General features: G+C 33.7%; 1 protein-coding gene across 1 annotated transcript in view; it reads right to left on the reverse strand.

Annotated features, from left to right (window-relative positions):
• si:dkey-92j12.5 (multiple PDZ domain protein) overlaps positions 1 to 14,212 on the reverse strand; it is a 66,650-nt gene that overhangs the window by 20,425 nt on the left and 32,013 nt on the right. The window contains exons 19-25 of the mRNA XM_056453435.1: positions 12,013 to 12,211; positions 11,301 to 11,432; positions 9,096 to 9,365; positions 8,505 to 8,682; positions 4,990 to 5,088; positions 2,345 to 2,410; positions 2,196 to 2,255 (exon numbers count right to left, since the gene is read on the reverse strand). Coding sequence (XP_056309410.1) covers positions 2,196 to 2,255; positions 2,345 to 2,410; positions 4,990 to 5,088; positions 8,505 to 8,682; positions 9,096 to 9,365; positions 11,301 to 11,432; positions 12,013 to 12,211 — 1,004 coding nt within the window. The remainder of the gene's footprint in view (positions 1 to 2,195; positions 2,256 to 2,344; positions 2,411 to 4,989; positions 5,089 to 8,504; positions 8,683 to 9,095; positions 9,366 to 11,300; positions 11,433 to 12,012; positions 12,212 to 14,212) is intronic.

Genomic DNA, 14,212 nt, shown 5'->3' on the forward strand with positions numbered 1-14,212 from the left:
AGGAAGAAAGGTGAATTAAGTGACTTTGAATGTGGCATGGTTGTTGGTGCCAGACTGGCTGGTCTGAGTATTTCAGAAACTGCTGATCTACTGGGTTTTCACACACAACCATCTCTAGGGTTTACAGAGAGTGGTTTGAAAAATAGAAAATATGCAGTGAGTGGCAGTTCTGTGGGCGCAAAAGTCTTGCTGATGCCAGAGGTTAGCAGAGAATGTCCAGACTGGTTTGAGCTGATATTAAAGCAGCAGTAACTCAAATAACCACTCGTTACAACCGAGGTCTGCAGAAGAGCATCTGAACGGACAACATGTCCAAGCATGAGGCGAATGGGCTACAGCAGCAGAAGACCACACCTGATGCTACACCTGTCCTATCAATTCGCACAGGCTCACCAAAATTGGACAATAGAAGATTGTAAAATCGTTGCCTAGTCTGAGGAACCTCAATTTCTGCTGTGACATTCGGATGGTAGGGTCAGAATTTAGGGGTCAACAACATGAAAGCATGGATCCATCCTGCCTTGTATCAACGGTTCAAGCTGGTGGTGGTGGTGTAATAGTGTGGGGAATAATTTCTTGGCACACTTTGGGCCCATGAGTACCTACCTGAGTATTGTTGCTGACCATGTTCATCCCTTTATGACAACAGTGTACTTCCAGCAGGATAACGCACCATGTCATAAAGAGTAAATCATCTCAAGACTGGTTTCTTGAACATGACAATGAGTTCACTGTGCTCAAATGGCCTCCACAGTCACCAGAACTCAATCCAATAGAGCACCTTTGGGATGTGGTGGAACAGGAGATTCACATCATGGATGTGCAGCTGACAAATCTGCAGTAACTTGATGCTATCATGTCAAGATGGACGTAAAAATCTCTGAGGAATATTTTTCAGTACCTTGTTGAATCTATGCCACGAAGTATTAAGGCAGTTCTGAAGGCAAAGGGGGTCCAACCCAGTACTAGTTGGTGTACCAAATAAAGTGGTTGGTGAGTGTATGTAGTATGTTTTTATAATTTAATTACATTATAAAGTCATTATCAATTGAATTACTGCCCTAAATTTGTACTTCAACTTCCAAATCACACACACACACACACACCCACACCCACACACACACACACACACACACACATATATATATATATATATATATATATATATATATATATATATATATATATATATATATATATAGACGTATATTTACTAGAAATAATATTTGAATATTATTTAATGTTTGCCATAAATGCTTATCAGTGCATTTGCAGTACACAACATTGGGATTTTTAAATTCATGAGTAAAATAAGTTATGTGGTGAAATATAAGCTGACTATACATTTGTCTTCCTCTAACACACAAACTACACACTTCCACTGGAAACTTATAAGGCAGTTTTTTTTTACTATTAACGTTATTACAAAAGAATTGTGTATAAAAAATCTATGTATTAACCACTGTTTCAGACCATGTTACTCATAAATAAAAACACTTGCTGTTTGGATTTAAGGCTAAGATCATCTTTTTGTTTATCCTGTTGCAGGATAAAATTCCTTAGGCACAAATTGTGTAATTTCACTTCATTTTCACACATGAATTCACCACCAGTTGACATGAATATTGAACATTTTGGACTGGTTCTCCTCAGGGTCAGATTTTGGAGGTGCTCCAATTGTCAATATGTTATATCTCAGTTAAAAATGAATTCCGCTCGTGATGGAAAATATGTTGTGACATTGCCTATGGATGCAGAAACAATGTCACAACAGATGCCCACTGTAAGATGATCATAAACATGACGACTATCTGACCCAGAGGAGATCCACTCTGTAAAGTTTTCTTTGTTTTCTCATTGTTATCCTGGATTATGAAAATAAGATATCTCATCAGACTTGGTGATTTAAGAAATAAAATGCTAGACACTGCATCTGTTTAGTTACATTATTGCTGCTAAACATATAACATGCCAGAAACATTTATCATTGAAATAAATACCTTGTCATAAGCTACTAATATTTGCTGCATAATAATATACAGTGCTTTTTTGGCCAGGCAGTGTCTGTTATTTAGATTATCCCTAGGCAAACACACACACACACACACACACACACACACACGCACGCACACGCACACGCACACGCACACACACACGCACAAGCACAAGCACACGCACATGCACACACTACAAACCTTGAAAGGAATGGGGCTGAAGGGGAAGGTTGGGGAGAGATTATTGGGGATTTCAGATTCCTAAAGGGGAGATATACATTTACATTAGCGTATACAACTCACATCTCACCTAACAGATGATACACAAAACAGCATATGCAGAAACACACCTGATGATTTTGAGAATTTGTTTTTGAAATCCTGTCATCTTCTAGGTAGTTGTCTGGTTCTGAAAACTATGTATAAAACAGAAAAAACAAAATGTTTTACTGTTTTATTATAAAGTTCGCTGCATGATTATGGAAAAAAATCGTAATTATTTTGGTCAGAATTGTAATTGTGATTAATTAAAATGATTATTAGTTCCTTTGAAATTTCACAATTCTGAATACTGAAGCATGGGACAAAGCAAACAAACAAAAAGTTCTCACAATTTGATCATTTATTTGATCATTCAGATGGTCACCATAAGCTAAAAGATGACTTCACATGTGTGTGTTCTGCTCATCTCCGAAGCTAAGCGCATGCACAAACAGCATGAGTTCTCTTTCATTTTTTCAAAACATGAATGAATCAATTCACTTTAATAAATCAAACAAGTCTAATGCTGCATGATTTCACTAATTTCTACATGAAACTGAGCTTTGTGGGGGACGAATGCGGACTGCTAAAAGGGGGTGGGCTATAAATGACACAATAATAGTTTTTATTTCGATTTTTTTTATAATCATTAGAGGCCAAAATGGAAATTCAAAATTTGATTAATTGCACAACCGTTTTGAGGATAATTTGTCCAAATTTGTCACAAATCATGTTATTCAAATACACAATTCAAACTACTGGCTTATGACCTTCCTATTATTGCAATATTAACTGATTTTTAGTAGTTATAAAGTATAATTTCATTCCACATCCCTAATCCTACCCAAAACCTAAACCCAACTTCTACCACTAACTAATATTAAGCAGGTAATATTAAGCAGCTAATTACCAGTTTATTGAGCTAATAGCCTTAGTTAAAGGGGTGGTCCACAGTGTATTTTTAAGGCTTGGTTGTGTTTATAAGATGTAAAGCAATGTGTGCTCATGTTTCATTTGTAAAAAATTAATTTTTTTTTTTTTAATATACCTTACTTTATATACAGCTACTCAGCTAACATGAAAATGACTGTCATATTTCCTAGTTCCACTGAAAGCTTGCCCTCATGAGGCTCTGATTGGTCAGCTAACATAATGTGCTATGATTCGCGGATCGTCTCCACAAGCACACGCTTTGCCTCTGCTGTGAAAATAGTGTCAGTCAGAGTAGTTGTTAGCAGTATCTGCTTGAGCCTGAATTACACAGAAAATGAAAAGGATGAACCCCATGCCTATTCTCCAAAACAAAATCTGACAAGTGTCTGTAACAAGTGAAAAAATGTGTGGCTCCTTTAAGAGAGAATCAGCATTTTATGTTTGTGTGTGTGAACAGTCTGTAGATGCATGTAACACGAGAGCCGCATGTGTACAGGGCCGATGTATATTTTTATTTTGCTATAATATACAGTGACGCTGTTGACAGGAGAATAAAGCGCAAGATGTGGAATGCGACCCATGTAAGATTTGATGGATTTTTCTGCTGCAACACGAGTTAGGCGAGCTATCCTGTATTTTTTTTACCTAACTCATTGCGTTTTATGTCTTTCACATATATTCGGAATAAGCATGTGTAAGTAATATGAAACAATCACATATCTTTTGTTAGTTCGTTATCTGAGATGTAGAATGCAAGAAAAGTGGCAGCACAGAGAGACACTGCAGCGCTGGTGAAGATTGTGTGTGTTTACAGCCGTTCACCAGATAAATATGAATTTGTAGCTAAATTGTTAGCGGTGCCAAACAGCATTTCCCGTTGTTTACATCCTTGCTACAACATACTGTTAATGCTAGAAACTGTACATGTCATAGATCAATTTTAACAAATTAAAAATACTTACAGGTTGTGGCTCACAATCCACAGCTTCTGCTTGCTGGAGCTACTCATTTGGGGAGTTTTTAGCGTAATCCAGTACTGAACTGGGAGAGATTCTGGAAGCGATCCATTGTCAAATGCTAGCTTATATATATATATATATATATATATATATATATATATATATATATATATATATATATATATATATATATATATATATATATATATAGATAGCTAGCATTTGACAAAGGATCGCTTCCAGAATCTCTGGATATATATATTTATAATTCTCTGGAACATAATTAAAATTAAATTGAAAGCACTTCTCCCTTTGTGTCGTGTCCTTTGGAAGCAGAAATAGCAGCGTTTGGATGGCATTTTAGCTTTCTCTTTAGCTTTTGTAGTCCCCAAACTTCATTCGCTGTAGGCTTTGCTAAGCTGACCCTGTAACACTGCCAATGTCTCCCTTTGCACTGAACTTTGAGCGTCTTACATTCATTGATGTTGTTTATGTTCACACAGCTATATTACACATCAACTAAAGTTTAAAATATAATATCGTAGTGGACCACCCCTTTAATAGTTTGTTAACGACATGAATTGTGACTTAAAATAAATAAAGCATAATTAAATTTGTTTTTATAAAAATGTAAGACTTTTTGTTTTGTAAAAAGAGAGCATGAATGTCCATTTCTAATCGCAACCATCACCAGGCATGTACAGATTATATGAAAAAATAAATTCAATAAGCCCTAATTCTCCAGAATCTAAAGCAGTTAAACTGCCCAAGACTGTGTTGGTTTGGCACTGAAAATAACATTTAATAAGTCATGTATATGTGTGCATGTGTCTGTGTGTTACCTGAGGACTCTGCACTAGTAGTTCTACTCTGTCTCCTGCTCGACGAATTGCTTCAACAGCTTCTTCATGAGTAAAATCACTCACATCTACGCCTTGAACCTGCAGACACACATTAAAAATGCAATGGGTTTTCGTTATTTTTCCAGAGTTTCTTATTCCTTTAAGTCTACTTCTACTTTCAAGTCAACCAGTCAACAGATTTTTCTTTAATCTAGTTTATTTAGGTCAGAGTGATGCATTAGCTTATTATGACCAGCAGATGGAGATCATCATACATCATCTAAATCTCATTACTGTGAATCAACACTAACTAGTCTCAGCCTCAGGCCATCTGATGTATATTCCACACATAAATAGCAAGAGCCAAGAAAAATCAGCATGTAAATCAATATATACATATCAAACTTGTATGACTTCTGCGAAACACCAAAGCAGAATTCTTGAAGAATCTTCTGCCTGACCTTTTCATTTAATGAAAGGGATTGAGGATGTATTGAGGATGGATCCAACATGACAAATGCAGAAGGAAAAAAAAGAAAAAAGAAAAAGAAACCATAACCACTGTGCAAAAGAGGTACACATAAGCATGCCTTTGAAAATAGTACTTATGTGGGAGATAAATACATTAAAACAACATACTTGTAGATGTAAACTTAATATAACACTTTCAAACACTTAACTACATGTTAAATGGCTTAGTAGCTCATTAATATATTATCTGCAGCCATAGTTTTTGTTAAAATACACTTTAAAGAACATTTAGCTCATTTACAGGTTCATTTTGACAAACAGGATTATCAGATTATCTAAATCAGATGGAATATTTAGAAATAAAATTGTCTTGTGCTGTGTGTGAGTGTGTGTGTGTATGTATATATATATATATATATATATATATATATATATATATATATATATATATATATATATATATATATGGTGGTGGCAAAAATTATTTGAACAATTTGTCATATCTCAGATTTGTCAAATTAGAAATGAGCCATTTTTAGAGCCATAAAAAGAGTGAAATGTCTACAAAGTCATCACTACACTCTCTAAACCTTAAAATAGAGCTGTAATAAGGAGATTTAGGTCAAAAAAAAAAAAAAAGCTAGGCCTATTTCACTGTTAATGTCACACAATCGTGTTCATTCACAGAATTGAAAGGAAAGCCTTTAGATTCAGTAACAGAAGGCTTGGGATAACATTAGTGATGAAGTTCTCAGGAAATATGTTCACACTCTGCCAGAGAGATGTGCAGACAAACCAATTATTAAAGTCAAAAGTGGATAAAAACAACAACTCAATCGTGTTTTGAAGGCAAACAAAGGGCATACTTTACATATAGATGGCAGAGAATCTGATCTGAATCAGTTTACTAGATGTTCATTTTACTCTATTATATTAATTATAATATGTCTATAATACTCTCCTGTTTTAGATAACGATTATTATAAATTGTACATGTACTTATTATATTATTTATACATACAATCATAATAGGTTGAGGTACTTAAACAGTATACAGATAAAGTCAGAATTATTAGCCCCCCTTTAATTAATTTCTTTTTAAATATTTCCCAAATTATGTGTAACAGAGCAAGACGATTTTCACATTATGTCTGATAATATTTTTTCTTCTAGAGAAAGTCTTATTTGTTTTATTTTGACTAGAATAAAAGCAATTTTTCATTTTTTTAAAAACCTTTTAAGGTCAAAATTATTAGCCCCTTTAAGCTATATATTTCTTCGATAGTCTACAGAACAAACCATCATTATATAGTAACTTGCCTAATTACCCTAACCTGCCTAGTTAACCTTTGAATGTCTTTTTAAGCTGTATAGGAGTGTCTTGAAAAATATCTAGTCACATATTATTTACTGTCATCATGACAAAGAAAAAATTAATCAGTTATTAGAAATGAGTTATTCAGACTATTATGTTTAGAATTGTGCTGAAAAAGTCTTCTCTCCATTAAACAGAAATTCGGGAAAAAATAAACAAGGGGTCTAATAATTCAGCGTGGCAAAAATTTCTGACTTCAACTGTATGTTTGACAAAGAGTTTGAATTTTGGGATTTTTTCTGCTCATAATTATTTTCTGCAAATTTTTGTACAAATATTTGTCAAGACTGCTGTGTTATGATTCTGTTTTGTGTCATTTCAGACAGTATTTCCTTTGAAAGCCTTGTTTCACACCTCACACATAAGCAGAGCATAAACAGTGCATGTTTTTTTTCTCTGGCAGGTTGGAGACTTCACACAGAGGCAGCCGCTCACACTGCATTATAGCCACATAACAGCTCAAAACACAGCTGAATTAACTTCAAAAATGTTTCTATATAAAATCAAATTAATGAAGTGATCTATGTTTAACAGTTACTTTATGACAAAAAAATTATTTCACCATTTCAAAGGCCTGTTTAAATTAACTTTAAATGCACTTTTATTATGTGATTTACATTTATACCGCTATATACATACAGTTGAAGTCAGAATTATTAGCCCTCCAGTTTAATTTAAATTCTTTTATATTTTTTCCCCAATTTCTGTTTAACGAAGAGATTTTTTCAGTACATTTCTAGACATAATAGTTTAATACCTTTTAATACTTTTAATTTGAAATAACTGATTTCATTTATCTTTGCCATTATGACAGAACATAATATTTTACAAATTTTTTTTAAATTTATATTTATTAATTAGGTTAAAAAGGCAAGTTAAGGTAAATCATAGTGTAATGATGGTGTGTTCTGTAGCAGGTCATAAAAAACGCTTAAGGGGGCTAATAATAATGACCATACAGTAAAATGCTTTTAAAATTTGCTGACTTTCTCCAGAAGAAAAAAATGTTACTGGAAATATTGTGAAAAAAAACCCTTGCGGTCACACTATTTTGGTGGTCCGTTTGTTGAGTATAAGTTACATTGCATTTACATGCCAAATAATTCTCATTAGATTATAAGTAGACTGTTAGGTTGGGGTTGGGGTTAGGGTTAGTGTAGGTTGGCATGAACTTGCAAAGTTTCTTATATTCAGTTAAATGTCTGTTAAAGGAGCAGTATCAGCAGATATTAAGCAGACAGTCTACTAATACTCAAATGAACCATCAAAATAAAGTGTTACCTTACTTGCTCCTTTAAAATATACATATGGAAAATATAAATAATAAAAATATTTAAAAAGAGGGCTAATAATTTTGACTCAAACTGTATATAGAATGTGTAGGACAGTGAAAACGCATCTAAATTCTGCCCAACATAAATGCGAGCATGCAACAGACAGACAGCTCTTGGGCAAGAACACCTGAAAAGGTGACACAATGGATGATACTCGTGTGCACAGCACACAAGCTGTGGTTCAGCTGGGTGTGACAAACACCGCCTGTGTGAAAGCACAACAGGTGCCAAGTGTGAACACACTCAAAGAGGCAGATTTCTGGCTGGAGTAAGCACTGAAGTAGAACAGATTTATAGAACAGTTCAGATCTACTATTTAATAAAGATATGCACACCTGAAGAATTCTGTCTCCTTCTTTCAGAGTGCTGTTGCGTGCGGCGGGACTGTCCTCTGCAATGTGTTTTATGAAAATGCCTCGTCTCATTTCTCCATTGCTCAGTCGACTGCCCATACCTCGACCCCCAAAAACACTGAAGCCAAGACACGTTCCCCCAGCCCGGGATAATTTCACTCTAGGAAACAAACACTATGAGCATTTCACAAGAACGATATACTCAAAAAAATATTTAAACTACTTATGTAAAATGAGCTGAAACACAATTGTTAAGTTTTTAAAATTGTTTTATGTTCAATCCGTTTAAATTTGTTAAATTAACAATATATTTGGGTTGGAACAACATGAATGATATGTGTGGACCCCTCCATTTTTCTACATGAGAATGCTGCACTCAAAAAGTGCAGTTTGTTCAAACTACTGATTTAAAATGAGGTGAAACAACACAATTCTTGATTTTTGTTTTTGCAACAACTTAATTGTTTTATGTTCAATCCACTTAAATCTGTAAAACTTAATAAGTTATCTTAATTCATCCATGTTGTCCAAACACAGATCGATGATGGGAACCCCTCATTTTTCTTAGCTCACCTTCTTGGCTGAGTCCATGATGTATGATCCTTCCCATGTGTCTCTTTTTCATCTCTTTGTCTGTCTTTTTCTCTCTCTTGTTCGTGTCTGTTCTCACTCTGTAAGGCCGGTTTTTCATTCTTCACCTTTTGGTCTCTGTCCAGTCTTTTACTATTCTCCCTTTGTTTTATTGGGCTGTGCTCATCAATTCTTTCATTCTCTTCTTCAGCTTGAGTCTTTCCATTCACTCCTTTACCATCCACCAAACTCTGCTGTTCTGAAATACATTCTCTAGCACAAAGCAGAAATGTATTAGCATGCCACACATGTCATACTGGACCAGAGAAGCAGGCTTATGTTGCACAGGTATACATTTATCAGTAAGCAAAAATACACTGAAAGGGTGAAAATTGTAGGGTTTTTTTATTAAGCCAAAAATTATTTGAAAATTGAGTAATGATCATGTTCCATAATAATTTGTTGCAAATGCCAATCATTTTTTGATTAGCAATCTTTTTCTGGACCCTCAGATTACAGACTTTCAAATAGTTATATCTCAGCCAAATATTTTCATATCTTAAGATATTATACTACAATGGAAAGCTTAAGTATTCAGATTCCATGTGACGTAGGGCTGCACAATATATCGTTTTAGCATCGATATCGCAATGTGTGAATAAGAAATCATCACATCGCAGGACGTGCAAAGTCAGGATTATAGTTGAGCATGGCACAACAGTTCAGAACACATGATAGCTTTGCAGTTTATCCATAATAAAGCAAAGGTTTATCAATTACTTGTGTTTTTAAGCAAGTGTGTTATCAATAGCAGTGTTATTGCACTGTCTCTCCACTCCACCAATAGCTGGTGTGTGGTGAGCTCACTGGCGCATTTGTTCTGTGGCTGCTGTCAAATCATCCAACTGGAGGCTGCACACTGGTGGTGGTGTGAAGAGACCACCCCTCATGATTGTGAAGCGCTTTGGGTGTATAACCATATACAATAAATGCGCTATATAAATAAACATTGCATTATATAAGGCCTGTGTAAACATTTTAAGTTAGTTTAAAGCATTTGGCAACAAGGAAATATTAAGCTTGTTGCTTTAAAATTGATTAATTGTATTTAACTATTTATATACAGCTTTATTGTATTTATAGCTGCATTGTATATTTGCTCTACTTGTAATTTGCTGATTATATTTTATGCGCTCCTCTACAAAATCATCCCAATCAATCTAAAATTATTAATTAAATTATCTTAAATTGCAATATAAATCACAGGAAATTTAAATATCGCAATGTACGTTTTTTTTTTCTAATATCATGCAGCCCTAATGTGATGTATAATATAAATCTCATTTGAAAAAACTTATGACTGTTTTTTTTGGGTCACTGGTGTAGTACTTTTTTTTTATTAAGGTTTATCAAAGTTTATATTATCATTTATCCCTAAATTATGCATTTAAGCCTAGTTTACATCTGGTATGCATTTTGGTCAATCAGATCACAGGTAGACAAGGGAGTCACATTACCTTAAATCACTGGGGTCTGATTTATAAAAATGGTGTAGAAACCTTCCTAAAAGTGAACCTACACCAGAATACATTTTTATTAATCTATTAATGATTGTGGTTCATATGAAAATTTAAGGTCAATATTTAAGTTAGAGTTTATGTACATCTGTGCACATTCTCCCATAATTTTTTTTATAGATGTGGAACGTGGACATTTACGCTCATGTTTTGTGCGTATGCCACATTCATAAATGAGACCCCTGCTGTTTCAATCCATCTCTTTTGCTCACTTAATTTATTTGCAAAAAAATATTTAAATTTACAATTACCGGTCTTGATTTGAACAAAAACACACAGTATTTAGTGTATATGTGTCCATATAATATTATGTTGTGTTATTAGAATATTATGGATACTGTTATCATTTATAGGTGGGTGAATGTGGCTAGTGCACTTCAATGACAAGTCTACTTGAAGATTAAGTAGTCAGAGAGGAGGTGAGCTTCCATAGCTGTCCACTTGTGATGGAACTGAAAAAAGAATTCTTAATACCAGGTGTAAACAAAGTTTTGTACCAAGGTACATTTCAGCACCTGAAATACTCTATAATCAATTATTAACTCAAATCATATTTGTACCTTTTGAACTATGACAGCTTCTGTAATGATTTTTTAAAGAGGAACAAATCAAAAATTCTCAGATTCCTTACAGCGGTTTAAAAGGCAGGTTCTGTGAGTGTCTGTGTTGGACCGCAGCAGGTGTGTGTATTTCCATTTCCTCCTTTGATTGGGAATAACTGGCTCTGTGCAAGTCCAGGAAGGCAGCAGGTACATACATCACACTGACACACCAAAAGACACACAAAATCGAGGATTTGATGAAAAAAGGGAAATCCAATTATGGCAAGCAGTGAAATGTGAACATATTTTTTTCTTTAAATTTGTTTAATTTTAATTTCTTTTATATTATTTAATAACTTTACATGACAATATCTATAAAGACTGAAGTACATCATGTGGTCTAATGTTTGTGATCATTAAAAAAAATAAAATAAAATAATTTGATCAAATGTGGCCAGTAAAAGACATTAATAAAGTTTTTATACAAATGTTTTTCTTTAATACATAACAAAATGAATGGTTATTGGCAGATTTGAATTACTGATCATTTAAAATATATTCAATCTGAAATCAGCTCCATTTAAACTAATATTTCACAAAATGACTGTTTCTGTAGCCCAGGCCTTCTTTCAAAAGCATAAAAATGCTCCTGACCCCAAACATTTGTAATAATAATAAAAATATCTGTTAATACTTTTGTTTTTCTCTTTATTTATTTCTCTCTTTGTTCGTAGAGAATACAACTATTATTGCTATGGAGTGTCTCCATAAAAAATGAAAGCCCAGTGTGTTTGTGAGCACCTGAGATCAGGTCCGATCAGTGAATGTCTGCGCAGCATGGCTCTGGCTTGTGCGTTGGTCAGGTTGGTGGTGGATTCTCCATTGAGGGCAACAATTCCGTCCCCCACTGCCAGTCTCCCATCTTTACTAATCGACCCGCCATGAACCACAGAGCGGATTATTATGCCTGAACCATCCCTTAAAGCACTCACTGTCATTCCTACACACACACACAGACACGCTCCTGTCATGCACACAATTGTCTCAGACCATGTAATTGTTCTGCCACAAGATATCATTGTGTTTTACAATTTGTAATATCCCTAACCTTTAAAATCCTGGCTGATTATTAACTGTTTTACAGTAAATAGTTGTAAAATAATTTAACTCAGTTGTTTGTCTTGTCATTTAGTGTTCATTAAACAAACAATAACAGTGGAAATGTTCAAATGCTTTTTCTTAGCCACAGCTTTAAATGATTTGTTTAAATTATTCAAAATGATAGATTTTCTGTCAAAAATGTCATGTTTCATAAAGACTGTAGATATATCAAACATTTTCAATTAGTTATTTGCATTACAAAGAACTTTTTTCAAAACTTGTATTTTTTGCACCCTCAGATTACATGTTTCTAAATAGCTGAATCTCTGCAAAATATTGCCCTATTCTAACAAACCATACAATAATGGAAAGCATACTTATTCGATATATATATACAGTTGAAGTCAGAATTATTAGCGCCCCTTTGAATTTTTTTCTTTTTTAAATATTTCCCAAATGATGTTTAACAGAGCAAGGAAATTTTCACAGTATGTCTGATTATATTTTTTTCTTCTGGAGAAAGTCTTATTTGTTTTATTTCAGCTAGAATAAAAGCAGTTTTAAATTTTTTATGAACCATTTTAAGGTCAAAATTATCAGCCCCTTTAAGCAATTTTTTTTCTCGATAGTCTACAGAACAAACCATCGATATACAATAACTTGCCTAATTACCCTAACCCGCCTAGTTAACCTAATTAACCCAGTTAAGCCTTTAAATGTCACTTTAAGCTGTATAAAAGTGTCTTGAAAAATATCTAGTCAAATATTATTTACTGTCATCATGACAAAGATAAAATTAATCAGTTATTAGAAATGAGTTATAAAAACTATAATGTTTAGAAATACACTGAAAAAAAATCTTCTCTCCATTAAACAGACATTGGGAAAAAAAAATAAGCAGGGGGCTAATAATTCAATATATATATACTATATATTCATATATATATATAGGGCTATATATTCATATATATATACAACTATATATATATAAAATTACGAATACAATGTAAAAAATCACCTTCTTTAACTTTGCACTTTAAACAGAACGGAGAATCATTTGAATTATGTCTACATGATATGGTAATTTGGAGACGATGCAAAAGTTTGAACTGTTGTTCTTTAGTTCTATTACAGATTGATATATTGCCAGCATACAGCCAAATGTGGGTCCAAGTGTTTGCATCAATTGAACATCCCAGATCTTTCTGCCAAACATCTAGGCATGCCTCATTATTATTATTATTTGCTCCTAGCAGCAACGCTTCATAACAACACTTTATTGGTGATTTTGATCTATTATCGAGAAGCACCTTTTCTATTGGGGTAGGATAACAAGAAAATGCAGGTACAATATGTTTTTGCACAAAACTTTTAACTTGTAAATATCTAAGAAATTATTTGAGGTTAATTTACATTTAGTTCTCAGCTGTTCAAATGATAACAAAACCTCCTTTTCAAATAAATCTTTTATAGTGGTTATACCAGCATCTCTCCACAATGTAAAACCATCGTCCATAATTCCAGATTGAAAATCAAAATTTCCTTGTATTGCCATTATAGGGGACAAAAATTTGCCATTTCCTTCCCAATTCCTTATTTTTGTCCACGCTCTAAATGTATTACTTACAATCTGTTCTGCCCTAGAGCAGGTATTCTTTTAATATCTAAAACAAATGGTAGACTGGCCAATGAAATTGGTGAGCTGTCACTTAAGTTGACTGATTCAATGTCTAACCAGACAAAATATGGATCATTTCTTACCCATTCAAAAACATATTGAAATTGGGTGGAAAACTCATACAACCTAATATACGGAACTGCAAGACCTCCTTTATTTCCAGGAAGTTTCATCTTAGTCAATTTTAGTCTCAGTTTATTTCTGTTCCAAATGAAGGAACTG

Source organism: Danio aesculapii, chromosome 1, assembly GCF_903798145.1.
Source record: "Danio aesculapii chromosome 1, fDanAes4.1, whole genome shotgun sequence".
In the NCBI taxonomy this organism is placed as follows: domain Eukaryota; kingdom Metazoa; phylum Chordata; class Actinopteri; order Cypriniformes; family Danionidae; genus Danio; species Danio aesculapii.